Below are 15,781 nucleotides of genomic sequence, written 5' to 3' on the forward strand. Positions count from 1 at the left end.
AGAGCAGGGGAAAAGGTGAAGGAGACCTGAAACCATGAAAGGGAAACACGTGCAACAGAAAATCTGGCCCCATGATTCCCTGAAACAAATTGTTTGAACCAGAAGTAAAGGGGCAAAGCAGGAGAGCATTGCCATTCTTCATCTGAGACAAGGTGACTCTTCAGAATGGAGTGGGAATGAAGATGCCCCTCTTCCATTTTGCATGAAAAGAAAGAAGCAAAGTGAAGAGCAGCTTTTCTCTTCCGGCAGAGAAGAGCTCAAGACTGTTCATCAAATACACCAACATGCTGATTGGGTACAATGAACAGACACAGCTGAACTCTGACCCTACTCATCTTTGGACAGTAAGATATTCTTGGTCATTCTGCTCAGCTGCTCTTACAGGCTCCCTTAAAGACTAAGACAGCCTGAATTGCATCATAAAAGCATAAAACTTGGAGCCAGGACACTCTGTCTCCTAGCACCCACAGCAGCAGGGGCCAGGAGGAATTCTCCAATGCCTATGTTGGAGGATGCAAGGCTGTGTTCCTCACCAGCTGTCCCTTTCCTGCCCTGCTCAGTCCCTCAAAGAGGATCTGTGACTTTGGGCCTCTCTCCTCCAAGTGTGAGGGGTAGTACTGGAGCTTTATGTGCTGATAGACAATCACTCACAATTCACATCCAGCTAAAAAGTACTGCATCCTCTTAAACATGTTTAAAGGGTTTGAACCTTTACATTCAGATGGATTCTCAGCTGAGGGTGATTATTTCAGGACAGCTGAAATCACTGAAGAAACCCAGTTAACACAGTAACTAAAGCAGCAGCACCCTAAAGGAAATGCCTGGTATGTTAGTGTGTTTTGTGGTTGGTTTGAAAACAGCCAAGATTTTACTGGAAATTATTGAGGCCTGGAGAACACTCATTTATAGGGAATGTGACTCTGGTAGCACCAGCAATGGCCATCACACAACTAGGGGGATTTTTCAGATAGAGCCAAACCTCATTTTATGAGCTATCTGTGTGCTGTTTATAAAACAAGTTCTTAAAACCTTCCATGGCAATAGCTGGTGATGAGGACAGGCCTGACAGAGGCAAAGCTATGGTGCAACCTCCATTATGCCCTTGGTGGGGAAAGCACATGCTTTACTGCAGAGTTTTTATTATGCCTTGGATCTAAAAAAAAAAAAAAATCCTGAAAGTAGGCTACTAAAAATTAGAAAAGACAACTCCATCTATTGCAAGAATAAGGCATCTTATATACTTATATATATACATATATATGTATCTCAAAATGTCGGAGAAGGCCTCAGCCTCAGGAGGCTATCTTGTCTCACTGCTTTCAGGGAGACCTGATAAAATCTAGTCACTTGTGGGCAGAGCTACATATCTGATTTAAAAATAATTTAAAATGATTGAAATTATTAAAAAAAAATAAAATTATTGAAATGATTAAATTATTTGAAAAAATTATTTTAAAATGATTTAAAATCTGATTTAAACACTTGATACTGTTTAAAATCAGTATCAAGTGAGGCTGATTCCCAAACTTGTCCAGGCAATGTGCTCTTGTGCTCCAAGATCTCATACATTCAGCAACAACAGAAATTTTTTGATAATTCATTACTTCACTGTTCACTCCAAAAGCTCATTTCAATTAATTCTTTAGTTATTATCTCCTTAACACACAACCTTTTGTGTACCTGAAGGCTGCTGCTCCCTGAGGATGCCTTTCCTGGGAACAAATCAATACCTATTTTTTCATCTCCCTGGACAGGTTATTTTTTGGGCTTCCATGAGGAGGCAGAAAATCAAAAGACATTAAGACTAGAAGAATAAAGACTGTTCTGAAAATTTCTAGAAGACAGGAAAGTGTTGAGAGAAACTTGGAGTCCACTGAACCAGCATTGTGTAAACAGCTTAGAACGTGTAATTTCTGTCCCAGACTTTACATACTCACAAGAACATAAAAAAGATGGTGCATTCCCAGCTCTGATGGACACAGGTGGACTAAAGAAGCCAGACTCACCAAGATGACACAGAAGGAAATACAAAAAAACCCTCATAATTGGAAGAACTGCAACTGCCCTGCCTGACAAATGCATGCTAAACTTTGCCCTTCACTTTTCCCTCCGTGAGAAAATCATGCAAATAATGAAACAACTTCACAGGGAAAGTGCCAAATAGGGCATTCTCATTTTAGAGCAAATTTTAATCTTCTCTTGATTTCTCATGTCAAACAATGAAAAACTGTGTGATTAGAAATTTTTATTTAGGGTATTAAAATTAACCTATTGCTAGTCCTGTTCATTTATATAAATGGCCCAAAATGTCCTGCAGTAAAATGACAGTCTTTAGGAAGACCTTAAAGAGCTTTGGATTGAGTCCAAGTAGATGTACATATCCAAAACAAAGCTACTTAAATAAGGATATGAGAATGTGACAGAGCTGCACATCTCAGAATATTGAACATATATGCTCAAGCATTTCTATTGCCATAAAATTATTTCTATTTCCACTGCTATTCCTGTAAAATGATTACAGGAAAAACATTTTCACACTGGGATTTCTGTGTTTTCATCGGACTAGAAAATTAATAATAATAACTATGCTTTTATATACTGCTGAAGTAAAATGTATCTATTCTGTAGGCAGCATGTTTATTGCTGAATATAAAAAACTATGGACAATGATGAAAGATTCTGATATTCTAGTATTTCCATATTTAAAGAATAGTCAGGAAACACTGAGCAGATGGGATAAAATTTATAGCACAATGGGTCAAGGTTCAAGTATGGAAGGAACCACAGACTTTACAGAGCAGGATCCTTTTTTTGCTTATATATGGCAATGCTTTAGGGAAGGTTTCATTTTAGAGAAAACATTACCTGAAGTCTTACATGAGCCTTTCCTCATTTTGCAATTATCTATACTGAGCCACAAACCAATATCTATCTCTCCCAGATTCTCTCACTAAGCATTTATATTAAAAGTACTCAGTACCTGAAATGTAGTCAGTGACAAGAGCAAAGCTGGAAGGTGGCAGTATTTCCAATGGATGTACTGCAAGTAGCATTTGCACATTATATCCTCCTAAAGCTCCATAAATCCTTGGAAACACCCTAAAAAGCTGGAATATAATATACAAAGTGTTTCTACACCAGCACACTTCTGGACTGATAAAAAAGATATTTTCTAGTACTGCTTTCTTCATTACTAAGATTAAAGTGTCAATCCAGATTTTGACTAGACTTAAAAACAATTTATTGGGGCACATACTGGACCCTTGTGCAGCATTGCTCATTTTTGGGGCTACCATAACCCAGAAAACAATACTTCCTATATATACTTCCCACACCTGTGTACTCAGTACTCAACACTACATCAGCTTTCTTTGAATGAAAATGTAGCAGTAATTTGACTAACTGAAAAGAGTATGAATGAAAATCCCTGAGAATCTTGAAATTTATTTGCTTCTTAAGATACAGCAGCACATACTTCGAATCCAAAAGGCAATTTCTCAACACTTTTAAGCCTGAAGTAGTTTATAATAGGTACAAATCAGAGACAAAGTACTCCTTAGTGCTGGGGGAAAATAGAAATGTTTCTTGCTTTAAAATGTGGACAGAAGAAACTTAAGGAACTTCCTTAGCCAAAGATTTGTTGGGGTATTGAGGAGAGCACAAGCATGGGAGATGCTTAAGACGTGCTGCATCCTGTTGATCAGAGAAGACTTTCAACACAATTTGTTCTGGACTGTCCTCTGTCTCAGCAGAGGAAAAGTAACCTTGCCAAGTGTGATAAACATGCAGGTGACTGTCACAATTTCCCCCTCACTGTGCACTCTGTCACTGTAAATCACCCAGTATATCATCTTAGCAGGTCCTTGTCTACTCCTTCTCCACTTACTTGACATTATTCTGAGCATTTCTAAGCTGATTTTTATTCACAAAATATTATGGCCAGTAAATCCAACCATTTTTTCTGGAACTCTTCACTGATCTGTAGCGACTTTTTCTCTCCTTTCTAGGTTTTTTGCTTGTTGTGGCTTCTTCCTGTGTTTTCTCTCTTGCTCCTGGCAACTCCTTCACGGATTTCTTTGCAGACAATTTTTCTGTTCTTTCTTACCCTGCAATCTTCTCCACCTTCTGCTTCCACTTCTACATCCTATCTTGGAGCAATGCTATCCATCCTCCCAATTTAATTGTGTGATGACTTAACTATTAAAATCTCACTCCTGGCCTATCTGCTTCCATTGAATCTACACAAAAACACGAGTGCCTAACATTTCCAGAGTGCTCACAAAACTTCTGCCTATTTTGGCTACAATTACCTGCTTACTTTGTTATTTCTTATCTTCAGTCATTTTCTTTGCTTCCTGTAACAGTCAACCATCACTTTCTGCTACTTTTTCCCAAAAGCTTCCGTTCATTTATCTCCTTCCTACTAACCCACTCTGTGTTAGCATTGAAATTCTTGCCTGTGCCCTGAAGTTGTTTTATTTGGATTTCAGCTCTCTCTTTCTTGACCTTCTCTGTTTCATCCCCTTTTATTCTCTACAGATATTTTACAAATCAAGTAAACCCAGATTCTCTGCTTACTGAATTCATTTTACCACCTACTTCTTTAGAAGTATCTGTAACTCAAAAAACCAAACTCAAAGTCTTTCATGGTCCCAGTTAACTATTTCAGTCAAGTCCCAGAGGGCTAAAGCCCATCTTTCATTTCAGAAAATAGAAGTATTGTAGAACAAGTTGGTGTTAACACAACTATTCATTGAAAACACATGTAAAGTTGATATGAAACTTGCAGAATGAGCTAAAGTAGGATGACAAATAAATAACTTTTGAAAATGCATTGACCAACTCTCAGATAATGCCTGAAACCTAACAGAACAATATAAATATACTGCAGTAACTTGATAAGCTGCTTTATGGGGGTTTCTCTTGGATTTCACTAACACGTCTGTTTTCAATTACACAGATGAAAAACAAAGAGCTTTAACATCTTGCTCTTCTCCTGATTGCAATAAAATGTCACTTCTGAAAATGGCCTCTTAAAACAAAAGTCAACTAAAAACTCAACTAAAAACTAATTTAGAGGTAGCACTCAAATTTTAGAACTGGTAGTATGTGGGTTTTTGGGGGGCAAACTTTATCTATGGTAACACACAAGAAAGCACAGATTTAGCCTTTTATGTGTCCTACCTCCACCCATACACTTCTTATAAATGTACTGTTATAAAAGCACATGTAAAAATCATAATCTTAAAATAAAACTCATTCCACAAAGTCAGTGGAACATTTTTTTTTATTACAACAGTAAGCTTCCCCTGAATAGACATGCTTCCAGATGTTTAGTGAGTTAAAACTGTGCCTGTAGTACCAAGATGTGCCAAAGAGAGAGCTGCAGGATGAACTGTTAATACACTGACTGGCCATGGTGATGGAATTAATCTTCTTCATTTTATGGTAGTTGATAGGTGTTAAGTAATGCAATGTTTACAGTAAAACAAAGTTGCATCATGAAATGTTTTAAGGTTTTAAGATCCTTACTCTTGCAAAGAATGATGTACAAACCCCATATGAACACGCACTGGGTGGTTCCCCTGAAGGCAGTCCCTTCAGTTTCTTCAGAATGAAGACTTGAAGAGCTACTGATGATTTGATGATTCATTAGTAAGGGAAAGCAATTAAGAAAACTGATGGTAACAAATTCAGAAGAAAATTGTATTTCATAAATACGCTATCCTAGTAACTTGGCAATTGTATCACTACAGCACCTAGAAACTCCTCTTTGCTCCAAGGCCTCTCATTCCAGACCTGCAGGGGAGCACAGGCTCCACCCCAAAGACTTCAACAACATGACTTCACCATGTAACTACTTCATTTGCCTCTAAAACACAGATTATTATTCAACGTTGATTAATTATTTCACCCAAGCGAAGCCTACTCTTTAAATGCTGATGCACTGAGCAAGGATCCTCACCTGCTTTCAGACATTTAAATATAATTTTATCCAGTGTACTGTTAAGTTTTAAGAAATATAAATTCTCAGTCAAATTAGAGTATGGATTCTAATTCGGAGATCAAACCCTGATATATATTTACTGCTACTTTTTGTTTTAAAAAACAAACTTTTAAAAAACTGAGGTTATAGATCTAATGACTTGCAAGTTTTCTAAAAAGTTATCCAGTAACTAAGGTTAAATGTATGGAAGTTACACACTGACATTATTCATGTTCTACAATAATGTTGAATGCTTAAAATTACTATGTCTGCTCACTATGGCACATCAAAGCCACAGTTTTGCTGATGTACACTTGTCTAAGGCAAAGTAGGAGCTATTTTGATTCTGGAGGTGAATGCTGGTCTTCTGACCATCTTATTCTGCCCCTCTTTAAAATGAGCGCTACAATCTCTTTATCAAAGCAGGTATTTTGACAGATATCTGTGACAAGTGCTCTGCTATATGAAAATCCAAGATTCAAGGCACTGTGATGGTAACAAATTATTTACTTCACTGGCTTTTGTCTGCCTAGGCCAGTGACCATGTGTTTCCAAGTACTTGCCCGGAGTGTAATGAAACCTCAATGGACCCCTTGGGGTTACTCTAATGGAAAAGTCACTTACCTGTTAGCTGTGATAAATTCATTATCACCATAGGACAAATACTCTCTTTGCCACCTCCTACAAATTAAGATTTGCATGAGATTTCTACAATGAATTAGTAAGTTCACATCCTCTCTTAAGAGATCAGGGGGAAAGTGTGCAGTACAGAAAAGGAGTCCTGGCTCGGATCCAGACCCCTGCTTTCAAAAGCGACCACATCACACGGTACCACTCGTACACGCTCCACGTTTTGTCTCCAGAAAGCCTGCATCCTTTGCTTCGCTATTCCTCCCTCTCCTCTGGGATTCCACACAACTGCTGGCGCAGTTTCCCGTGCTTTTCGGGCGCAGCTGTGTCCCGGCAGATCAGAGCTGCCGCCTCTGCTGCCCGCCGCCTTCCGACCCGTCACTTCGCGGTGTCGCCGCCGGCGCCGCTCGCTGGGGACGAGGGGCACCGTGCCCGCCCCGACATGTCGCGATTCCTGTGACATCCACCGGGCTGCGCTGGATGCCGGGCGGGGGTGTCCGTGGGGGGATCCCCCTGTCCCTGTCCCGCGGTGCAGCCCAGCCCGTCCCGTCCGGCGGAGCCTCGCACCGAGCCCGCCCGGGGGCAGCGGCAGCGGCGGGGCCGGTGCGCACACACCACGCCTTTCTGCTCACTTGGACGTGGCAGCGGCGCTTTAAAGCCTGCCCGGAACGTCCAGGGAACACGGGGAAGAAGGGGGCCCCGAGGGGGAACCCGCGGCCCCATCCCCCGGCAGCGCGGGGAGCCCCGCAGCCCGTGCCCGGGAGCCGCATCCCGCGGCGGCCCGGGGGGCTGGAGCCGCCCCGCTCTTACCTTGTCCCCGGAGCGAGGGCAGCAGCGCCAGGAGCAGGAGCAGCCGCTCTTACCTTGTCCCCGGAGCGAGGGCAGCAGCGCCAGGAGCAGGAGCAGCCGCAGCGGCCGGGCCCCGCCGAGGGTGTCCATCGGCGGGGAGCGCTCGCTCCGAGCGGGTCTCGGCTCTCCTCAGGCGTCCGGGGGGCTCTCCCTTCTCTCTCGCTGCTGCCGCTGCTGCTGCTGTCCCAGCCGCCCGAGACCGGCTGGAAAAGAGCTCGCGGGAACCCCCCGCTCGGTGGGCTTCACAAAGATTTAATTCAGTGCCTGCCCGCTTAATTATACAGCCTGCAAGTGCTCGGCAGAACAGAGCCGGCAGCGCAGCTCGGAGGCACGAACCCTGGGGCTCCTGATAGCCCGCCGCCCCCACACGCTCTGAAAGTGACTCCCTTGAGCTCGGGAAACGGCGGATCCGCAGCCTGAGCCTCGGGCCGGCGTGACTGATTCTGTGAAAGAGAAGTGCAGCGACTTCTCTCGTTTCCAAGTAGAGGAAAGCCACAAACAAAGGCAAGGCAAAGCAAAATAAAACAAAAGAAGCCACCTAGCAGAGGTTTAACCTCTAAAGGGGAAATATTCAAACCCCCCACGCCCCCCCCCTCTAGGTCTTTCCGTGGATTTTACCCCAAAACAGCTTTTGTCAATCAGATATGATTTTTAAAAGGAGATTCTAGAATTTTTCAATGCAATTCAGTGGGAAAAATAAAAATCCCTTCTTCCCTCCCCCTACTCTTAAGAAGTCAGTATGAGAATTTCAACCCAAATGAGGCAGCTCTGCTTTCTCTCCCCTCCCTTCTTTTTCATCTTCTTCTTTTTTTTAACCTCCTTATCTTATTTAAACAGGAACACAAACACTGATAGTGGTCAAAGGACCCAGTTGGCAATGCTGTTGCTGAGATCTTTCAGATAATGAGAGGGATAATATTTGCAGGCAAATGGAGATGGAAACACACAGAGAGTTCAACACCCCTGTATACTTTGCCCTCGATTTTACACAAACAAAGAGTTGGAAGTCATTGTGTGTTTGCTTGCAGGTTGTGCCACGGTGGATCTGATTGGGCTATTCCTCTTGTAACTACTCAGTAATTCAACTTTTGAGTGTCTCTCCTCAGAATGTCCAAATGGAAGAAGTGTCTAAGGCAGTAAGGGTTGAATGTGTGTTTTCTTCCTCACCAATTATTTGTACTTTTCTAACCCAAGAGCATAAATACTGCCATAAGGCCAAGAGTCCAACTATCTCAACAGCCGGCCTTCAGCCAGCCTTCAGCCACAGTTGCAAAGCAGTGGAAGACAATGAGTAAGAAAAACAGACGTGGTAATTGTCAGAATTACTCTCCCAGCCTTCAGCTCCTTTGAGTTTGGAGCATTTCCTCAGTGAAATGTGGTCTATGTGCACTTAGTAGCCCTCAGTGAATTCCTATTCCAGGTATTTATCATGTCTCCCCATGAGCTCTTGTAAAACTTTATCATCCAGAATACCCTTTGGCAACTGGTTTCATGCTCTTACCAGTGACTGTGTGAAGGGCCATTTCCTTTTGTTCCTTTTGAACCTGGTTCCAACACCCTTCTGGTGCTGCCCCCCACATCGGCTGCAGAGAGAGTTATCCGAGGACTGGCCTCCATCCACACTCAAAATGTCCACACTCTCTTCCTTTAACTGCTGGGTTTTTTTGTTTGGTTTGGGGTTTGGTTCTTTTTGTTTGTTTGTTGGTTTGGTTTGGTTTTTTGTGGTTTTTTTGGGGGGGTTTTGTGTGGGGTTTTTTGGGGGGATGCTTGTTTTTGTTTTTGATTTTTTTTGTGGGTTTTTTTTGTTGGTTTGTTTTGGTTTTTTGGGTTTGGGGTCTTTTTTTAGTGCTTCTTGTTGTTGTTGTTTTTGGTGGGGTTTATTTGGTTGGTTTTCTGCTCTCTTTTATTGGGAAGGGGCAGCTGGAAAAGGGGAAGAAGGATGGATGGCTGATTTTATTTGGTGGGGGGGATATTAACTGGGGGATTTTCTACCATAAATATGTCTATTTCTCTCTCTTCTTTAAATGCCCTAACTCAGTTTAAAAGGATTTTACATCAGTTACAGTGGGACCTTGCCAGTGTTTCATTCCAACCTCCAAGCTACCATTTTTCTATGTATCAGACAGCTGGGAGAGACACCTAACAAAGATTACACCTTGTCTAAAATTCATGCCAGTTTACTGAACCAGAGGAATCCCCTCTGTAATAACTCTGGGTTCAGTTCAATATTGCCTTTTTTACTCTACATTCAAACTTCCCCTAATTGATTAAAGGTGGATCGAAAGAACTTCACCCAGCATGCCTAAAACAGTGTAAAGTCATACATAATAGCCTGTCCACACATGGAGCTACCCTGATTAACACCATGTGTGGACATTTTTACTCCAAAGTAAGAATTCCTTGTTCCCGTTTAGTTTGCCACCACACACTATACCAGAAATGAGGCAAATTTAAATAAAAGTTTAAGAAGTATTTCTAGAAAACGTCATGGCTGTGGTCATCTGCAGATCTGACAATAGGTTTTCCCTTGGTTTGGGGCGGGGGTTTTTTGCTTCATACACATTTCTGCTGTAAATTGGCACTCTCACCTACAGTCAGATTGAGAGGCCTCGAGTACATGTGATTCCAATTACTGACCCCAAGCTTTGTAATGAGCTGAGCCATGCACTGCAGGCTCAATCCAGAGGTCCTGGGAGTCAGTGGAAAGCAAGGGCTTATGAGAAGGAACATTTTGCATAACCACATTTTTTTTTTTCTTATATCTGTTTGTAAAAGCTGTGTAATCTTTTGTGTAGCTCTAAAACAAACAAATTCTTTAATGAGGATTTTGTTTTTACTTCGGAAGAATAAAAATCATTTGCAGAAGCTCAGATTAACGAGTAATGACAGCGTAACAAATCACTGCACAAGTCATTTCCAAGGGTCCTGTTGAGAGCAGATACATGCAAGTAGATTGACAAAGAATTTAGAATTACTTTATCAAATCCAGCCATCTATGGCAGCAGGTTCACAGCTCCCTTTTGGCTACTTAGGAATTCTTGAGATGGCCTGATTTAGTGTCTGTAAGGGCATCAACCTCTGTCTAATGAACAAAGCTGACACGAAGTCCCAGCTGTTGTGCCTTCCAGCTCATCTCTTTTACTGCAGCTCCCAAAGCCTGATTTTTTTTTTTTTACCACTCCACCTATCTGTCCCAGAAGTTGAGTGAAAGAGAGGGAAATGAAATTGCACTATCTTTCCTGTTTTCAGGACGAATGTTGCAAGGAAGTTAATAGAACCCACCTAGAAGTTAAATCTAACTGTAGATTTGTAACTGTAAAGGGAAATTCCTTGGGGCCTATGGCAAAAAATCAAGCTACATGTTGGCTCTTGTTATGTGCTGCATTAAAGATGCATAAAAAGGCCTCTTTTCCTACTTAATAGGAAGAATACATCACTGATTGGTACAGACACACAAGGATTAAGAGGATTCATGTGGATCTTACCACCTTCCACTGTAAATATAAGACCTCAAACTCTACAGTAGGTAAATCCACGGCTGTTGGAGAACAAATGACCACTCAGCTTAGCTCCAAACACTAGTATGAGCATGGTACAACTGACATTCAGCTTCTTTCCTGCCTGGAGCGGGAAAATAAAAAGAAACTTAGCACAGATTGTGGAGATGCATGCACAGTAATCCTTGGCTATTTTTTGAAATGGCTACTGTCATTACAGATAACAATTGCTTGCTTATTTTGAGTCAAAATCAATGTAATTTAGTTTTTTATAGCTCTCTGGGCTTGTATTCATGTTGAAGTTGTCACTTTGTGCATTACCACTGATCACCAAAGCCCCTTGGGTAGTATCACTTGGGATCACTTTATATGCACTTTCCATATCCTTGTCAGGGATTAATTTGGAATAAATCAGGATGCAGGCACATCCCCATCCTCAAATCCCAAACTAGGAAACATCCATACCAAATGGCTCCCAGCCTAGGTAAACAAAAGGAAATGGGAGGGCTGTGAGCCTCTGTGAGCCTACAAGTCCAAAACTGCACCTCCAAGAAGGCCCACCCAGACACCACCACCAGGCTTTTAACAGCATCTTGTTTCTAAAGGCAGAGCTGGAATTCCTTCTAGAATAATTACTATGTCGTTCAGGACAATCCTAAATTTAGACTGTTTTTATATAAATTGTATTACACATAAATAGAAATACATAAATAAGTCATATTATATATATATATATATATATATGTATTTGTATAATTACATGGATGCCAGTAGTCCAAGCTACTGTGCCATTTGCATATGCAAGAAATACAGATGCTTGTATCCAAACAAGGGAATCTACCTGGGCTCTGTGTTTCAAATGCCTAAAGACTGTCAGAAGAGGCTGGGCTTATCTTCAAGAGCTTGTCACAGACAAAACCTCTTTTCACCCTTTGCATGGATCAGTTAAATATTCCAGGCTGGGATTCATAACCCTGAGTGCTTTTCAACAACATTGCTTCTAAGCATGTTGAGATTTTGCCCATTTTGGAGTTTGTATCCATTTCTTTACAGGTTGCCTACATTTTCTTTTCTCTGCTGTCTGATTTAGAGAAATAGCTATAGCTCTCTTGGACACTCAGAACACACACTGGTTGTCCATTAATATGTATGGGGACTGCATCTAAGACAAGAGGGGAGTTTATCTGGGCATAAAGGAATGCTTTGATGATCCATGTCATTTCCCTTGTGGCATCATTTGTAGAATTCAGGAATAACTCAATCTGACATTCATGGGGCATTTCCTGCCTCTCCTTCTAGTGATGCATCCTCCCAGTCTCTCAGATCTCACTTCCCATAAATTTCCTTTCCCCTTCTAAACTTTCTCATGTCCCCACACACTGAACTAGCTGGATGTGTGGATCTGCAAGGTGTTTTCCATGACCTGAGCCCTAGGAAGGCTGGGATCCTTTGGATAAGCCGGAGAACAGTGTGAGTCATGCACACACAGGTCAGAGGGGACAACAGCATCGACTCTGCTTGGAGCCTCCACAAATCCAACAACAGCAGGGATCAGTCACAATTTTAGCTGCAGTCTAAATAAAATCTCATTATAGAGGGTGGGGGAAATCCATCAGTAAAGTAAATGGCTATTCTGGTAAAGGCCATTTCCCCTCCTGATAACCCTGGTAAATCTGAACTCCATCCCTTGTCAAACAAAAGTAATACCCGAGTATGTGACCCAATGATCTTTGGGCACCAGAAAATATACAAATGAATATAAGACATTTCAGTCTTGAATAAATAAAATCCCAGAGTCAGTTGTTCCTACTAGCTTCAAACCAGGGGTATTTTTCTATGTTTCCTTATGGTCACTGAAGACCTGCATCATTCAGTGCTGTTTCTTCATTGTTTTATGAATTTCCTGTATTATTACAAGTCTTTTTGCATAGTTCTAATAAACAAGAACCCGTCCTACCCAACTGCAAACAATTCCAGCTTGCCAAAAAACCTTCATCTTACCAGTAGAAACTGATTTAAAACATCATAATGTAAGCAGGCAGTCAATGGAAAGAGTATGAACACTGATAAAACTCTGCAACAAATTCATGTGTACTCATTTCCTCCTTCTCCCCCAGTTTCACAGACAGCCTGCTTCTTTTCCTCAGTCTCAATTTCCTTATCAGAGGTTCTCAAACTTTATTTACTCATGTGCCATATCTTTTAGACTTCACAGCCTTGGGCTGAATATCTTTGTCCCAGGAACCCAAGATCAGTCTTGGTGGCCTGATTCTACAAACACATGTTAATAATACTGTTTACAGGGAGTGTGGCTTGCATTTACAAAATGCTGACACAATTCTGAGCAGTGGCTATGAGGGGATACCATAACAAACATGAATTTTAAAGTTATTGTAGTGTAGCAAACTGTTTAGAATATAAATATTATAAACTTACCATATTTCCTGGCACAATTCCACAAAAACTGGTTGGTACCTGGTGTGTGTGTGAAGTTTGTACACACTGAGTTTTAATTGGAAGGGTGAATGGATCAGAAGATCTATGTACAGCTGCAAAATATAAATATTGAGTGAGCTTCATGTTCCATGCTGTGTGTGTGCCCTGTGGCTCTCAGCACAGCCAGTTTCATTTGTATGGACTCCAGCATCAGCCACAGCCTGTGTGGATGAGGAGGCTGGCTCAGAGTCTTTGGAGAGCTAGAGTATACTCTAAGTTTTGGATGACATTGAGCTTTTCTGTCTGTCAGGGACTACTCTGTCATTCCTTTCTGAGCTCCTGGCTGAGCTCTGGAAGCAGAGTAAGCAACAAAGTTTACGTTCTGGCTAAAAGAACTTGAAACAACTAACCCTTTCTTTTCCAAACTACCCTTTCCTCACCCTCTTATTTATTTTGATTTTGGTCTCACAACTGTTCTTTCATCTAGTCCTAGAGTTTGGGATTGGGTCAATGAGACATTCCTGCAAGAGGGAAGAACAGCCCCCAAGTGAATGTATGAAAATAGGATACAGTGGCATACAGACAGACAGCAGCAACTCACACCAAAAGGAGGTAGGAAAACATCCAGGTTGCTCACAAAAATGACCCCCCAGACCCTGAAAGCCCTAAATATTTAGGAATTAATTATCCAGGAGAAATGTGGCCTGCATAACAGTAAGTTTGAGCAGACTTTAACAGACATTCTGTTTCTAGCTCATTCTCTCTGGCTTCTGAGATATCTTTTGGCCAAATACTGGACCTCTTGGTGCCTCATGTTGTCTATAGGGATAACCTGATTTATAAAATGTTTTGAGTTTCATAAAATTCAACAAGGTGCATAAGAATTAGTTGTTAGAAACTAGCAGGTTTAAGCCATTAGCTCCCAAGATTGTGGAATGAAGTATTTTAGGCCAATTTTGATTTAACTTCTATTTCCCCTGTTTCAAAGCAGCATCCTATATAGTCTATACAGAAACATGAGTGTTCAGAATAGCTCTCATATTTTTTCCAAACTTCAAAATGTACAGAGAGGCACATTTCCAGCCAAGCAGCAGATACAGACATTTGGTGGATAGTTATTTGTACTTCTGAAATATTCCACAAACACACGGGCTGTCATTATGAAGATCTAAGTCGTGCATGTCAGTAATAGTTGCATTGCAAGTCAGAAAACAGGGCTCTTTCAAATAGGTGTATTTGGGGGCTATATAAATGGTGTCTTACCTCTCCTGCAGCAAATATGAAAAGCATTTGCAGAATCATTTACATGAATCCAGAAAAAGAAATGCCTTTATTCATCTCCTTTTAGTCGATACACTGTATTTAATGGCTCTGCTGAAGACAAGTGAAAGCTTGGCTCCATGGAAATCATTGGCAAAATTCCCACTGACTTCAGTGGGGCCAGTACTGTTAACTCTTCCCTACAAGGAAAATCCAGATTGCCTAGGAAGCTGGCCTGCCTCTGCTAAGACCTCAGTCCAGACTGCTTACAAGTTGAACTGACTTTGTACAATTACGAAAGCTGTTATTCTTGGGAATTTGCCAAATCCTCAAGACAAAACTAGCATAATAAATTATCCCCAAACTTTTACCCTGGAGTAAAAAAAACTTCTCATTTTATAAATGAAAGCACCTATGTAGACTTCCATATTCCAGTGGTTGCACTGACAGTTTTACAGAAATTAAAAAATTTATTATTATTTCCAGAAACTCATGCTTATAAAATGAACACTGATGAAACATTCTGCCTCCAAGTTTGACATCTCATTATAATTGCACTAAAATATACAAAATTTGTTGAAATACAAGTATATTGTTTTGTATCTCCTGAAACTATCAGAATTAAGGATGATTTACAGTCTGTGAGGAAAGGCTAAGTGAATTGGGATTGTTCAGCCTGGAAAAGAGAAGGCTCTGGGCTGACATAATTGCCCCTTCCAGTACCTGAAGGGAGTCTAGAAGAAAGATGGAGAGAGACTGTTTACAAGGGCTTGGAGTGACAGGACAAAGGGGAATGGTTTCAAACTGACAGGGAGTACGTTTGGATTGGATATTAGGAAGAAATTCTCTGCTGTGAGTGTGGTCAGGCCCTGGCACAGGTTGCCCAGAGAAGCTGTGGCTGCCCCATCTCTGAAAGTGTTCAAGACCAAGTTGGATAGGGCTTGGAGCAACCTGGGATAGTGGAAAGTGTCCCTGCCTGTGACAGGGAGTGAAATTGGATGGGCTGTAAGTTCCCTTCCAGCACAGACATTCTATAATTTAAATATATGTCTATTCCAGACCATTTACTACACCAAACCATTAAGTTTCCCTGTTCTGATCAAAATACAAAGATGGCTTTGTG

At 41.3% G+C, this 15,781-nt stretch overlaps 1 protein-coding gene across 3 annotated transcripts in view; it reads right to left on the bottom strand.

Annotated features, from left to right (window-relative positions):
• Positions 1 to 8,037, bottom strand: part of FBLN1 (fibulin 1) — a 73,943-nt gene extending 65,906 nt beyond the window's left edge. Inside the window, exon 1 of one of the 3 annotated variants that reach the window (XM_038153274.1) lies at positions 7,480 to 8,030. In XM_038153274.1, coding sequence (XP_038009202.1) covers positions 7,480 to 7,555 — 76 coding nt within the window. In that variant the 5' untranslated portion in view covers positions 7,556 to 8,030. Of the gene's footprint in view, positions 1 to 6,610; positions 7,208 to 7,479 lie in introns of those variants that run through there. The other 2 variants (XM_038153275.1, XM_038153276.1) reach the window with 2 other exon arrangements.
• Positions 8,038 to 15,781: the final 7,744 nt, after the last annotated feature.

Source organism: Motacilla alba, chromosome 1A (assembly GCF_015832195.1).
Source record: "Motacilla alba alba isolate MOTALB_02 chromosome 1A, Motacilla_alba_V1.0_pri, whole genome shotgun sequence".
Taxonomy (NCBI): Eukaryota; Metazoa; Chordata; class Aves; order Passeriformes; family Motacillidae; genus Motacilla; species Motacilla alba.